The sequence below is a fragment of the Ambystoma mexicanum genome, chromosome 14 (genome assembly GCF_040938575.1).
Source record: "Ambystoma mexicanum isolate Mex_15411 chromosome 14, UKY_AmexF1_1, whole genome shotgun sequence".
In the NCBI taxonomy this organism is placed as follows: domain Eukaryota; kingdom Metazoa; phylum Chordata; class Amphibia; order Caudata; family Ambystomatidae; genus Ambystoma; species Ambystoma mexicanum.
Window position 1 is genome coordinate 536,754,376 of NC_090940.1, and position 16,203 is coordinate 536,770,578.

At 40.9% G+C, this 16,203-nt stretch overlaps 1 protein-coding gene across 1 annotated transcript in view; it reads right to left on the reverse strand.

Moving 5' to 3' along the window:
- LOC138527211 (retinitis pigmentosa 1-like 1 protein) overlaps positions 1-16,203 on the reverse strand; it is an 823,506-nt gene that overhangs the window by 280,418 nt on the left and 526,885 nt on the right. Inside the window, exons 9-10 of the mRNA XM_069638329.1 lie at positions 1,643-1,744; positions 804-860 (exon numbers count right to left, since the gene is read on the reverse strand). Of these exons, the coding sequence (XP_069494430.1) occupies positions 804-860; positions 1,643-1,744 (159 nt within the window). The remainder of the gene's footprint in view (positions 1-803; positions 861-1,642; positions 1,745-16,203) is intronic.

The following is a 16,203-nucleotide window of genomic DNA, read 5'->3' on the forward strand; positions in this document are numbered from 1 at the left end:
GTGAGGGGGGTGAAGTGAAACAAACACGGAAGAGAGATGGATGAATGGAAAGGTGTAAACGGGTGAATATTAAGTGAGTAATGGAAAAGGCTCAATGAAGCACAGTATAAGTAGAAGTGAATGGATGAAGTGAAAGAAGCACAGAGCACCGCTGATGATTGGGTGGTGTTGGATAAAGGGAACTTGGCAAGTGGATATTGGAAAAAGCCCAAAGAAGCAGAGCATAAGAGGAGGTGAACGAGTGAAGAGAATGGAGCATTGGGGAGAGACAGATTAATGGAGAAATGTGAAAGGGAAAGGCTCAGCAAATAACTGAAAAGACCAAATTACGCACATGAACGGGTGAAGTAAAAGGAGCACGAGCACAGGCTGATGAGTGGAGGGGTGTGATGAATGTGTGGTACAGTGAATGAATGAAAAAACCCAAAGAAACACACCATCAAATTAGGTGAAGGGATGAGGGGAACAGTGCAGGTGGGAAGAAATGGTAAACAGAGAAATATAAAAGGAACAGGCTCAGTGAATAATTAAAAAAGCTAAATGAAGCACTGTGTAAGGAGAGGTGAACCAATAAAGTCAAAGAAGTATGCTTTTGTTATGTACATATTCGTGCTAATATAGAGCATGTTCAAGTGCATGGAGTCACATATACTTCTGCAAGAGGTTCCTTAAATCAAAAAACTTTGAGGCATGGTTTGCAATCAAGCAAGCCAAGAACGGGAGCGAGTAGAAATCGGACCGACATTTAATACAGGTGTCTTGAAGCTTTCCTTAAAAATATATCAACTGCAAAACATAGTTACCATTTCCATATATGCTTCCCCATAAGGGTATGGGTTCTCGTCCAAGTCAGCGCCATCCTGGAAGAGAGCAAAAAAAGTCAGCTAATGACTGACGCAAGACACCATAGTAACAAATGTGAGGAGGAGGTTGCAATCCAGCATGTGATAAACCCAGGGTGGCTACAAATGTGACACGTAAGACCCACAGCTATCCATAAATATGTGTTCATTTTTTTATTTATTTGCTTTGGTTTATTATAAACCTTTACAAAAATTGTTAAAAGGAAGCTACAATGTTATTAGTTACAAGAATTTAAGAACATACGCAGTTCTTTACATGTCAATACAAAGTGCAGAAAATGAAAATTAGAGCATACAGAAAAAGAAGACTATATAAAAAAGATTTCAAATTGCTCCAAGATAAAGAATACTGACAGAAGTCCCAGAAACAAAGCATTGAATTATTTCCAAAATCCATCTTAGGCCACAGTAAGATTTAGGCACAGACCGAAGAAAAATAGCTAACATATCAGAAACTAATATAATTTGCAGACATTTCTCAAGAAAGAGGTTACCTAAAAAGATTTAAAATTGGTCTAGAATTAAAAATACTGACAAAAGTCACAGAACTAAAGCATTGAATACATGTTCATTTATAAATATACAGAGGCGTAGCCAGGGTTGTCTAACAAGTGGGGCCTGAAACTAATGTAGTGGGGTCCAGTGCAGTGACATTAACATCTGTAAATACCTCCATAGCCCTGCTGAGTGGGCATTTAAATATTTTGTGTGGGCCTTGCCCCCTCAGGACCTACCCTATCTACGCCTCTGAATAGACATACATTCTCTTCTTGGCCTACCGCCGCTTCTCCTTGTTCCACTTCTCCTTCCGCCTCCTGCTCCTGCTGCTCCTCCTCCTCCTCCTGCTCCTCCTCTTCCCCTTCCAAATCAATAATCTGGATCTGGACATTAATAATGAATTATACAATTGGAATATATGAGGTTAGGGCACAATTCCAATTGATTGTAAATATGACATAAATCAATTTCAAAACATGACTGTAAACAAAGTGAATAATGGTCGTCACATGAATCAATAACCACAACCAAGATGTGTTTGAAAGTAAGGGAGGTGATAGCAGAGTGGGCACACGTACACATGGATGCCCCACTTAGGCCACAGACAAACTACAACCCAGCACAGTTGTTTGCTCACAGTTTGCATGCAACACCTATTCTGTACCTGTGTAAATGTGAGGGGGCTTGCATGGGGCCAGACAACCTTATGGATGAAATGTAGGCCCGTAGGCAAGTTGCACCTCAAACATGTCACTGCAGCGGCATCAAGTGACATCATTTCAAAATGTACACTTATTTTTGATCAGAGGATAAGCTTGGTTATAACTGAGATCTAAATACAGAAATAAGGTTTTTTCTAAAGCTACCTTTTCTTCAACCATCAATTTTTGCTACACCACCTGCCAGCAACTCGCTGGTATTGTATGCCTTATCAATTTTTATTAAACAGGAAGACTTGCTGGGACAAGGAACAGAGGATCTCATTCAGAAGACTGGTCCTCTAACAGAGACTTCAAAACTCAGTGCAAGCAACAACACCTAAAAATATTATACCTGCATTTCCAAGTAGAAGCTAACAAAGTGAGATAACTGGGCAGAGGAGATGCCAATTTGGCAACTCTACTTGAATGAGATAGCAAACTGCATTTAGAGCAAGGTTCTTCAACCTCTGATTTATCCTCACCATTAACAATGCTGGCTTGGGCCTATGGGAGTAGTAATCTGAAACATCTGAAGAGTCAAAGGTTCCATACCCTGTTACTAGGTAGATACAGCTTCATCAACCCCTTGCTGACACCATTGAAGAACCACTTATAGAAATGACATCCAAAATACAAGGCCTCATTACAACTTGGCAATGGTGTAAATATTTGTTGCAATTAAATTACTGCCAGACATTCTGAGTTACCCTTAAATTGGAGAAGTTACCACCTGCCAAGTGCTGGTGGCAAATCCTCCACTTTATGGCCAGTAAATGGAGGAATTACCATGTGCAGAATTAGCACCAGTGGTCATTTCACAAAATCCGCTATGAAGACCTTATGGACTTCGTGAATGGGGTCTAATACTGCCACTGCCACACTTATAATCCAATGGTAATGTGGCCAGACTGAGTTGCAGTCATGGAGGCAAGTTTACCACCAAACTCAGAATGATCCCCACTGTACTGTGAAATACGTCATCCAGACCCTTGAGAAATCTTTTCCTGTTGCCCTCTGTAGACATAGGATATGAAAGTCACATGTATGTGGGAGTCACATGATTATTAGTTTCCCTGCATCCTTTCTTAGCTTGGTTCATGCCTGGCTTGAAACCAGAAACAAACAACCATCCATTTTCCCATTTAACAATACCAATGATGGGTTGTACCTGCTATACAATCCTTGGATACCTCCTCAACAAGAACTTGCCAAGAGTCTGTCAAAAGGCTGAGCAGATTAACAAGAAGACAGCATGTCTATTTCATGAAGGATCACTAGAAGGAGCCACAATACTGTACTGCCTACTGGAAACTCCATGCCAGCCCTGCGGAGCAAAGCAGTATCACAGAATACTAGAGTATAAAGCCTTGCTAACCAAAGAAATAGCTGTGAAGAGAAGCCTTGTGCAGCGTTTTGCCAAGCCCTGAATTATTTCAAAGGTAAACTTTATTTGGAAGAATTAAACATGTCTCCATAAAATGCAACCTAACATAGCCATACACATTTGGTAATTCAAACACCTAAAAACCACATTACAGGAGATTACCTGAAAGAAAAATTGAAAATCACAAAAGTATATGGAGCAATAAAGCAAATAGAAAAACAAAGCACTCTTAATGTTAAAAAAAATGATCACAGATTATTAAGGTCACCTTACGGCAAAAGCTAACCTAACAAACCACATATACTAGCAATATTTACTACACAATATACAATTCTTAAAACCTTGAAAAAGAAATTAAGACAATTGTCATGTTATCCTCCCTCGAGGTTGGTGACACGGGAACTCCAGTTTATGACTTTGTAACTTTGTGACATTGACCAGTGGAGGCCTGGTACCCAATCCGAACTACGAGTTACCTGAGGTGAGCAGGGCCGTTGCTTTCATAATAAACCCTTGTGTAAGCCAAACCACACAAATCCATTAAACCTCTAAGTGTGAAAATTTGCTGTCACTGACAAAGCCTGGTAGATCTCAGTATTTTGCGTCTAGAAGCTTTTTTGGTTGGTGTCTAGGCCCCTTCAAAAATTGACTCAACCCAAAGATTTGACCTGGCAAGAATTTCTGTCCACACTTTATGTTTGTGCACATCCTTCTACGACGATAGACATGTATCATCCCATAGGGTCTTATAGTAGAGATTCATTCTACACAAATATTAACATTATTTTTATTTATTTTGATTGGTGTATTGCTGTTTCTTTTGACTTTTCAATGTTTTAGTTCCAACTAGTTAAAACAAATATTTGGATGGTCATTGAGGCATCCCAAATCTGCGGGAGCATCTTTTGGAGTGATGAGGTTTGAGTTTAGTCAAGTTACGGAACAGAGAGTCAAAGAAGCCGCAGAGAGCATTTATCCCAACTCTTGTTTGATTAGCTGAGTCTGAGGCTTATGGAAGTTCGGGTCTAGTGCATTAAACCCCTCAGACAGAAATTTCCTCACAATATACAGAAATAAGAAAGTGTGATGCGCCTTCTGGTACATCAGGGAAGGCAATCTGTTTTTCTCCGGATGCCAGATGTTTTGGTCTACAACACCCAAGATCCATCACCTTTGACTTCAGTGGCTAGGATTAATGGCAGTTTTAGGGTAACACATATGTCGTGCAATGGTTTGCTAACCTCTGTTGTGCATTGTGCATCACAACAACACAGATTTCTAACTAGCATAGATACACAGCATGAGCAAAATGAGCATACCCTTCTCTGATCTCAACTGGAATAAACCCCTTTACATTGATTATACAACAGAGTCAGCAACTGTTTTAGTTACTTCCCATATTTATGTAGGAAACTGAATTTATGGGGCTAGGGAAACACGGGGAGATCATAGTCGAAAGGCAGCAGTTGCATTCAGTCAGTGAAAACAAATAAAAAGGTCAGAGAAACAAGAGTGATGTCAAATAAGGAATACAAAAACATGTAACTTAAACATGTAGGCATTCCCACTTAGTTAAATATAGGAATCAGAAGAAATTAATGAAAAAAAATGAATGGCAGAAAACACCGAAAAGGGCGCTGGAAAAAAACAGAAGTCTAAAAATGTCGAACAAGGAGAGCGGGAGTTACAGGACTGTCACCCGCTCCCCTTGATCGACATTCCAGGACTGCGGGAGTTGCAGGGGTGTCCCCCACTTCCATAAAAAGGAAAGCTGGGGACAAGCAAGACTTTAAAAAAATAGAAAAAAAAGGAAAGGACCCTGCAGTGCTGGTTCTTTCCATGTGCATGAAGCAAACCAGTGTTGCAGATCGCAGAGGCGGCAGCACACTTCGCTGTGTGCAGCCGGAAGGTAAGCAGGGTGGAGGACGGTGAGAGCGGGTGGTCCGAAATGTCCATTGTTGGATTAAATAACATCAGCAATTCATACAGTTAATACAGAAGAAAAACAGGTATTTAGATAAAAAGACAATACCCACAATAAAGCCACATAAAAAGCGTATAAAACACAATCAAACAAGGTTAAAACCAACAACATCATAATAATGTACCCAGGTTAATAATATACTACTCTCTTCTTTTTAAGAAAAACTCCTAAATCGCCATCCTGAAAAGAAATTAACGTGAAGTCATTGCGTCAATATTCTTTTTATGCACCAACTTCCGTGAATTAACAAATCCAGCCACTGCAATTCCTACCCCAGTCGACTTTGGGCACAGGCAATTTTTCCATAGGTTCTCCACATCGGCCCACTGAATTAATAAAAACATTTTCCTAAAATATGCCATTCTCTGCAATGACAATGCAGGGTCTAAAAACAAATGTTTCGCTGTTTCAATAATGTTTTACAAAATCGACAACTGCCATCTCCAATTCTAATCAGTCTCCTTCTTAACTGAACCTCGCAGGTTGGTAACAAATTCCACCTTAATTGCATTAATAGTTGTCTGTAGAAAAGATTTGGGAATAAAAGTAAATATGGAGCGGCAGAACCTCATTTCTTATGCTCATGAGCTAAAGGGGAAAATGACGGATAACCATGGGACTGATCAATAGTCACATTCCAGTCCCGCGTTCACTTTCTCTGGATTTGATTTCAAAGTCTAAATGTCTTGGTTGATCTCTTTCAGCACACTGGCACAGTAAACCCTGAACCTTCCCATTAGTCAAGTGCCTTTTCCTTGTGTAAGTTGCATTTCCATATATACCTTAAAATCATAATACAGTAATCCCTTATGAGCAATAATTAATCTATAAAGGAGAGCCAGTAATCTTCACTGGATGTGAACCTTGACTGATGATAGGCCTAGTTTGTTGCGAATTGCTCCAAGCAGAACAGCATTAGGCACTTTCAAGGTTCGTCTCCATTTTGAGGCCACCATTTTGTCCAACAAAGTAAAAGATACGTTATACCACATTATACCACGGCTATACCATTTTCTGTATTATTTTACCTTTGTAGAAATCTATAGCCGGTTTCATAAAGAAACAACCACATTTTCTATCGTTTTAGTAATTGGTTGATCAGGGCTGAAGTTTTCTGTTTTAGGACTAAAAGCATATTCTGAAATCTTCGGTGGGCTGATATATGAAAGCCCAAATAAATTATGCTTGAGGCACCAGTCAAAATTGCATTTTCCAAAACCCACCTCGTTGAGCACAAATTTTATCTCCAAGAGAATTCTAATATTTTCGTCTTCCCTGGATTAATCACAAGACCATTCATTTTTGAATATTTAACAAAAGCTGATAAAAGCTGCTAAAGACCTATCCTGGTTCTATCAAAAATTATAAAGTAATCAGCATAAGCAATACAGGGCTTTCTCAAGGAGCCCAGATTAGGAGATATAGACACGTGGTCTTTTAAAAATTAATCTACATCGGATACATATAATTGAAAAAGATAGGTAGCCAGAACCCAACCCTGTCTGAGACCTGATTCAGTGTTAATGTTATGTGACAGATCACCGTCCTAATTGAGCCACTCCCTAATTCCTGACCCCTCATGCAAACCAACCATCGATTTCAATAGACCTCCCAGGGGACCCCAATTTGCAAGTTTTAACCATAGTCTACTACAATTGACTCTATCGAAGGCCTCTGAGAGGTCTATTGAGGTGGCACAGGTGCTACTTAATTTAGCTGGCCAAGCCTGATCTTGGATTGCTCTAACATTTAAATTTGTGAAGTGTCCCATCCAAAAATCGTTTTGCAATTTACCTATTCTCCCGGTTGAATGTACCACTCGAATAAGTGTGTTAACAAGAGGGACGTTAAGACTTTACTGTCCACATCATGAAGAGTGATGGGACGATCATGTTTAGGGTCAGTACTCGTGCCCCTCTTGGGGAGGAAGGATAGCTCAGGGGCAACGTGTTTGTCCTGGAAGCAAGACAATGCAGCTCAACACAGGTTTGAATCCCAATCCTGCGCCTAGAAAACACTTGCTGGTATTAAGTGCGTTATAAAAGAACAATTATAATTATATTGGTACCACCAGAGCCGTCCGCAAAGACTCAGGAAATCGGCACTTGCTACAACATCATTAAAAAGTAAAATTAACATAAGTGGCCATAGCACGGGATCACTCTTCAAGATATCATTGATAGAAACATTGGGACTGGGAGCCACAGAGGGTTTACTATGTTTTATCAGCTCAATTACCAAGTCGGTATCCATTTCCAGTTTCCATCCTTCCTCCAATGTCTGCAAGGGCTTCTGATTTAGTGCAAAGGGTTCACTGTGACAAGAGTAAACATCTTCAACATGTGTGACCCACATAGCCTCTGGGACTGCGTTTAGCTGTGATTTAGAAGCTGCTCCCTCTTGGGCATTAATAATTTCCCAAAATGTTTCTAAGCAATATACAGAGCATCAGTTCTGCATCTTTCTGCAAAAGTAGTGCTTGATGTGCTTTGAAAAATGTACCGTAGGCTCGATTTGCCTGTTTGTTCTGCTCCAACTTTGTAACTAAAGTACTACTGGAGGTCATAATCTCCCTAATGTTCTGACGCATCTCTTTCTTCTTTGTCGCTAACACTTCATCAAAACTATGGACATGCAGTCTTTTTGTCACATTGTTATTCGCCCATAAATTGTCCCTTTGTAATTTACGCAACGTGTCCGTTAATGATTTATTAAAATTATCGGCACTGAATGTGACCAGCTTCCATTCATAAGTTGTCCTTTTAAAAGTCTCTGCAAGGGTTCTGTTCAGGCCATTAATTCATTTTGGTGACCAACGAATACTATTGTTTGCTTAGTGCGTTCAACTTCAAATCACTAAATTCACTTACAGTAAATGTACAGAGGGAGACCCCAAATTCGGCCTTCAACATTGGATGGTCGCTCCATGTATTTTTTGTTATACACATACCCAAACATGATATGGTATGATAGGTTATTTATAATGCCCTTAATACCCAGAGGTTTCTAAGCTCGGATGGGGGGATCGATCTCCATGCCGTCTTGCTTCCAAGGAGAACATGTTGCCCCTGAGCTATTCTCCCAAGACTATAAACGTAGGTATTCGTCCACAAAGACATAATCAATTGTAGACTCCCTTGCACTGCGATGCCATGTGGGCTGCCTTACCAAGTCTCCTGTGACATTCCCATTAAGCATTTGGAGGCCCATGGAAGCTAGCTCTGCACTCCATTGTCTACCCACATGTGCCTGTCTCCCAGATGTGACAATGTCAGATGTTAATGACTATTCCTCTTCCCCATTTACCAGGTTCATACAGGTGGCATTAAAATCCCTGGCCAATAACATATATCCCAAAGGTACTTCACTTGGCCATTGAACAGTACTATGAGTTATGGCCCTCAAAATGTTGTCTAGGGGTGCAATGCCGTTGTGCCAATATACGTTTATTAACAGACATGCTTTGATGGCCCCATTTCCCGTTACTACAATGGCAATGGCAGCCCCGAACGGAAGGTTAAGAACATCCCTTGCAGTCAAACCCTGCCCAGAGTGAACAGCTGTAATTAAGCCCTCAGAAGGTTGCACCTCAAGACTGGGTCTAGCAAACTGAGCAAAAACTGTATAACCATCCAACAATGGTACTGAAGTCAGCCATGTCTCCTTCAGAAGTACACAATTACATTGTTTTAAAAGAACAAGAGGTTCAACATTGGAGATAAGATGTGCAACTCCGTGTGTGTTCCATGAGATCACCTTTATATGGTCAACACTGCTAAACAAGGCTGTTGTGCTATTCCCGGCTGCTGGCTCCCATTTGTCCACAAAGCTGTCAAAACCCCCGACCAGTCCATAGAGGGAGTGCTCTTATGGTGCAATGAATCAGTTACTTCTCGACCAGTGCCCTCATTTACCTTCAATGTCACTCTCTGAGTAAATTCAATATTGTATGTCTCCCATGTTCCATTGTGTTCTTTTCCCTTCCTTCTACCAGGAAACCCAAGCGTAACATCGTTTTTCTCAGAAAGTACTAGATCCCTAATAGTTTTCAAGCAAAAATGTAAAGTACTCTTCTCTGTTATTGATCTGTCTGCAATTTCTACCTGATCAATGTTTGCTGATGACAATGTTTTCACAATTGAAATCTCTGGAAAAAACGTCAAGATAATGGATTGGCTCAGACACACCGGGATCTCTTTCCCCAAGATGCTCGTAATCCATAATCTGTTGTCTCAGAGTTACCCTTCATGCATATCCTTTACCGGATAAGTGGTGGATTTCCCCCTATTCTTCTCTCTTCATTGTAAGAGGCTTTTTCATTAGAATCTACACTCCATACATTTCTTAAAATACTAAAATGAGGTTTCTTGTTACTTTCTCTAATTTGTAGAGCTTCTGGTTCTCTCAGCTCTTTAACTGGCTCAATAACTCTACTTGGGTGAACCGGACCCCAGGATTGAGGACCACTAGTGTCAGTACTCCTAAACCTTACAATTGTTCTCACCTCAGGCCAATACAGTTTTCTCAGCAAATGTTTTACCTCGGGCAATTCTCCTGATGCTGCGTAACCCTTATTGCCTCCAACTCCACGTTGGCATGGCTTCTCTGCCCACCCGTACCCAATGCTAAGACTGTGACTTGCTTCACATACCATGTGCCTGTAGGAATGTTAGCACACTCAGTAATTTTCTGACTGTTGGATCTTTCGTAATGATGCATTTATTACACCCAACTCACCGTTAGTCTGAACATCACAATCTCCCTTAGCGCTTAATTCCTTTACAAAAAGACCTGCTGACCCTTCGTTCTCCACAATAACATTCCTCATTCCATTAACATACATTACCTCCTTCTCTATCAAAGGAGGTTTCAAGTCACAACAAACTAAATCAACGTCTTCTTCATTTCTATCAACATTTGCAGGAGGGCTACCGGTAACATTATTTCGGGACCGTGGTGTGGGTTGATTTAGGGCTTCCATAATGGTTACATTGATATTGATATTGATATTTTATTTCTATGGCGCTCGTACACAGGTGTTTCAGAGCGTGATAAAATTGTGCAAAAACATGCGCAAAGATGGCCCCTTTATTCTTTTTAGAATTTCAATTTTTTGATTTCCTTCCAATTTTCCCTACAGCCTTATTACCTTTTTCATGACTGTTATTATCTAATGCACTGGAAGTTGCTATTTCCCTCACACCACCGTCTCGTTCATCCTCTGTTATACTTTCACCCGGGCCACTTATGGGAGAGTGGACTAATACCCTCTCCCTTTCAATCTGTCTCAATATCCACCTTTCCATCACTGCTTCAACATATGTTCTAGCTGGTGCTTTAGAGCTCTGAAAATTATTATCTTCAACGTCCTTCTCCTCTCCTATTAGAATCGGAGAAGTCACTGTGGAGGTTTGTGTTGCAACGTTGGACCCGCAGCATCCCAAAGAAATGGGTTGAGGTGCGATTAAGGTGCCCAATATTTCCAATGTTATTTTGATCTCATTCAAACATAAAGTATGGGCCATCACCTCCTGGTTCCCTGAGCATGTGGTGTGAAATGAGCGCCTCCCATGGCATGTTCTCCCTCTGTATTCCCACAATCTCATTTTCCATAAAACGCGTTATTTCTGTAGGGGAGCCTTGGCGTGAGGCATCACATCACTGCGGAACAGGACTGTCAGAGTTAGCTGCATCCTCCATTTCCAGGTCAGCTAGAACATTCGTATTGTTTTCTACAAATTCAATCAGGCTGATGTAATTTATATGAGTCCAACCAATTTCAGCAGTAGCCTGCTTGGACAAAATGGCTTTAATTTCTGTGCTGGCCTCAGACTTTGCAAAAAAAGTCTGTGATTTTCTGCCCCGCAATAGGAGAAGTTATTTGGCCCACGGGGCAAGAGGTACTTGCAGAGGAATGACAGGAAGCCTTTGAAATGTGTTTTTGTGTTGGTAATTTTCGTGAATGTTGTTTTCCACTCTCAAAATGTCAAGATCTTAGGTTGCCCAAATTGGACATTATCTCGGCAACCATTTAGTCTTCTGTACATGTTGGATGTTCTTCCTCGGTCACCTTCACTTCCTCCTCCCGACCATTACTTTTTGTACAGTTTTTGTATTTAAGTTCAGCATAACATGGCAGTATGACATACAATTAATTAGTCATTAACTTTACAGAGTATTACATGATACCTAAAACACAATCAGCATTTCAACTTCCAAAATGTCTAATATAGATCATTAATATTTTCCACCAGCTTAGTCCTTAGATGAATAGGCTCTGAATTCACACCAAATATTTTTGTGTCTAGACGCATAGGGCAGTCTCAGTATGTATTGTTCCTCGCTTTCATTGATCCACTGTAACTCCCTGAGCCATTTGCTAAAAGTAGGTGAGTTAGTAGATTTCCATTTTTTCCGTAAATATCTTTTTGCCACTACACAACCAATGTTAAGTAAGGATTTTAGCTTATTGTCCATTGTATCTTGCCACAGTCACAACATAGCAGACATCAGAGATATCAGTATCTGTCTGCCGTAATACTGGCTAGTGCAGCATAGATTGACTCCCAATAATGTATCGGCGCTGGACAACTCCACAGCATGTGCAGCGTGCCCGCTTCTGATGACCTATACCTCAGGCATTACCCATTACAATCTGGGTTTATTTCTTTGGGTTTAAGGGGGGTATAGTGTAGCATGTGCAGTATTTTGTATTGAATCCATTTTAAACGCATATTCATGGACACCTCGGTGGTATGTGTACACATTGTAGCCCGTTGCATATCTGACACTGTTAGATTAAGCTCAGTGTTCCATTTGTCCAGCGACCAGTCCAGCCCCCTAGGGGTAGTATTAAATATTTCTATTTATAAAGTAGACAATACGTGGCGGCACCCTGCAGAGTTAGCGATTCATGACAATAGCTTAGTTTCTGGGTGTTCATTTGGGTAATCCGACCATTTAGCATGTAGTGCAGCTCGTATTCTATAATAGTGTAAGGCGTCAGTTAATGTTATCACATGTTTGTTTTTGCAACTATCTAGTGACATGAATTTGCCCTCAAAGAATAAGTCCTCAATAGTACGGTAACCACAGGGTTCCCACCTTTGTTTAATCGCTTATAGGGGGTAGTAAGGGATAGTTTCATAATGGAAGCCAGCGATAATAGAGAGTCTCTACCTTCAATCTAGTAAATTTACGCTTCCATGCCTCCAGCGTACAGGATGCAGGGTCGAACTGACAATCATCCTTGTATGGTCTGTCAAGTATTAATGACATCAACTCCACCCCTACTGCTGCTTTCCTCTCTAATTTAACATGCAGTGGGGCTGCATCATTACTATACCAGTAGATGGCATGTTGAGCTTGTGTTGCTAACCAGCACACTTCTAAATTGGGTCTGTTAAATCCCCCCAGTGCGTATGGGACTGCCCTAGGCTACCACTTTTTCTCACCCTTCCGGCATGCCACAGGAACTGGGACAAATTTTCATGGAGATTTAAAAAATGAAGTTCCCCTGCCAGATAGGAACGTTCACAAATGTATACAGCATCTTGGGTACCAATATAATTTTTACTAAGGCCATTCTACCCGCTAAGTACATAGGTATACAATACCAGGCAGATATTTTAGCATTCGCATACTTTTGCACGATAGTATAATTACTCGTCAAGAGAGAATCTTTGACTCTAGTCACTGTCACCCCTAGATATTTCATTCTGTCAGGAGACCATTTTAATAGAGATTGTATTTATGGACGTGGAGTATTATCTGTCAGGGGAAATATTCATATGTCATTGACAATGAATCCAGAGTATATGCCAATCCGGACTATGTCCTGCATTATTGGATCTAGATTATGTTGCGGGTCTCTAACGTATAATAAATAATATGTCATCTGCGTAGAGTGATTTGAGTTCCGCGGTGCCTAGTGTCCGGATACCTCTATTACGATGTAGAGAGCGAATCAGGTCAGCCATGGGTTCTACAGCCAGAGCGAACAGCAGAGGTGACAAGGGGTACCCCTGTCGAGTTCCTCTACCAAGTTCAAACGAAACGGATTGGATACCATTTGTGCGAACAGCTGCCATAGGTTGTGTGTATAGTAATTTAATGTAACTTATAAAAGTGCCCCCTAAACCCGCATTTCTCCAGAACTGCAAATAAAAAAGGCAATGAGACCATGTTGAATGTTTTTTGAGTGTCTATAGCTACTGCCACTGCATTTGCATCTGTGGTTATACGTGCTAGGACATTAAATAAACGCCTCAGATTAAGGGATGTTGCTCTGCCTGGTATAAATCCTGCTTGATCATGGTAGATCAAAGCAGGCATTGGTGCAGCAGTCTGTTAGCTAGGGCTTTAGCATACATTTTGGTGTGTATGTTCATCAATGATAATGGTCTATAGGACCCGCATTCGTCATTTGTTTTCCTGGGTTTTACCAAGACTATCACTACAGCTTCACGTAAAGATAATGGTAGCTGGCCAATACGGACAGATTCTTCCCAGAGCTTGAATAACGGCGGAACTAGCAGAGCGCTGTATTCCATGTAGAATTCGGCAGTGAGCCCATCTGGTCCAGACACTTTGTTTCTGGGTAGATCTTTAATCACCTGCATGAGGTCTTCTCCTTATAATGGGGCGTTCAGTTGGGTTCTCACCTCGGGGAACAGTAAGGACAAAGGAATGTCATTTAATAAGTCACTCAATCTGTGTTCATCTAGCTCCCCATGTTTACCATACAGAGAAGTGTAAAATCTTGTGAACATCTCATTGATGCCCTGCTCAGTATAAACCATTAATTGACTCTCGTCTTTTACCCCAACTATATGGTTCCACCCCCCCTTCAATCCTCACCAAGTTGGCTAGCACTTTCCCAGGTCTATCGCCTTCACCATATTTCCCGGCTGAGGCCGATTTAGCACAGTACTGTATTTCCCTATCCGCCAGTTGTCTAAAGGTTTAGAATTGTGGAATATTTGCTAGGGTGTTACGGTTAGGTGCCGCAGTAAACTGCCTTTCTAGCATCTGGAGTGCACTTTCACATTTCATCAAGTCCGTGCGTATGATACATAATACTCCCAGTTCTCGTGACATCGCCATTCCTCTAATATAAACTTTAAATGCTTGCCACAAGATAGCTTGCAAGACTATTCCATTGTCATTAGTTAGGAAGTATGTGTGGATATCCTCCTCAATATTAATTTATTTAATTTATTTGTAAAGCACAAAACACTGGCCCTGAGTCATAGAGGCGCTAAAACGAAACATAAACAACATACAACCAAAATCCGGCCAATGCAATGCAATGCAATATCAAAGAGAAACCAAGAGAATAAAAACTCAAAGAAAATCAGAGAAAATTCAGAGGGAAAAAAAATTAAAATTCAGTCAGTTATAATTTGTACGTTCGTAGTAACTTTCATCTTTCCCAGTTTACGACAACAACTCAGAAAAGAAGGAAAGTTGCTCCGTCCACCGCCAAAAACAATGCAGTCTCGGTCATTTGAAAGAGACCCTTCCTTGATATGGAACCCCTACGGGAATCTAAGATCATAGAACCTAACACCACTTTCTCCAACTTTAAGGCGCAACCAGGACAGGACTTTATTCTGGAGGACATCTCTCAGTTCATGTTTTTCAGGTTTGTTCAGATTCATGAGTACAACATTTCTTTGGTCTGCAACCAGTCCTTTTAGATATGAGTCTGTGATTCCTGGCATTATTGATTTTCTGGCATGTAAAACTTTACTCTCGAGCTCCGTTGAGCGTTAACAAGTAGCATCTAGGGATCAACGAAGGGGGTTGATGTAAAGTCACCTTGCCTATTGGAACGATGGACCCATCCAGCAAAGCAAGGTCAGAGAGTGCAGTATGCTGCCCACGTCGTATCTTTGAAGGGCACATCATTTGTGACCAGTGAGCTAGCATCCACATTCAAGTATGTGTTTGAATACTGTCCTCTACATTTTTATTTGGTGCCTGTATCATGGGGTAATCTGAACAAAACTCGGTTTGTCAGTCTCTATCCACAGTATCTAAGCACTGGTAGAGCATGTGTCGAAAGAGGTTATCCAAACAGAAAAATCCAGAACACTCTCACATTTGTCCAGGTCATACATGATTCACTGCTTCACGCTTTGCCAACTACTACTGGTATTTTCTGGCTTGTCTCCCAAGTTGGTATTAGTAAGTGCTTCCAAGATAACACTATCAAAGATTTTTGTGGGTGATTATAAGGCAGTACTCAAAGCTTGAGTTAGTCAGAGACCTTTTTATGGAAGGGCAAAAGGGGCACTTGCCCAGGGCCCCCATCTTCGAGGGGGCCCCATAGGGCAGCCTGATCTGAAGAAGATTCCATTGTTCACCAGTCTTAAATATCACACTTCAGGATATTTTATGGGGTGCTGCTGAGGCTCTAAACCCATTGCCTTTTCTGTTTTGATAAGTGCATTCTGCCTTGATCAATTAATCATGGATTGCTTTCTGTGTTCCCTGTGGTATACATAGTTTGTGTGTTCCTTAAGGCACGACTCTGTAGCATTCTTTCCTTCCTGTGGTAATTATGTTAATCATGTGCAATAGGCAGCAGTGAAATGCATATTGATAAATTGAGTGCCACAATGGTTCAGAAGTTAGCTCAGTGTGTGAAGCACCCATTGCACAGATGTGTTCATATGTTTGTTTATTTATTTGGTAATTCACACCGAACCCTTAGGTAGCTGGGCGCAACAGGACAAGTATACTTAAAGCTTAGTTACAGCATATGCA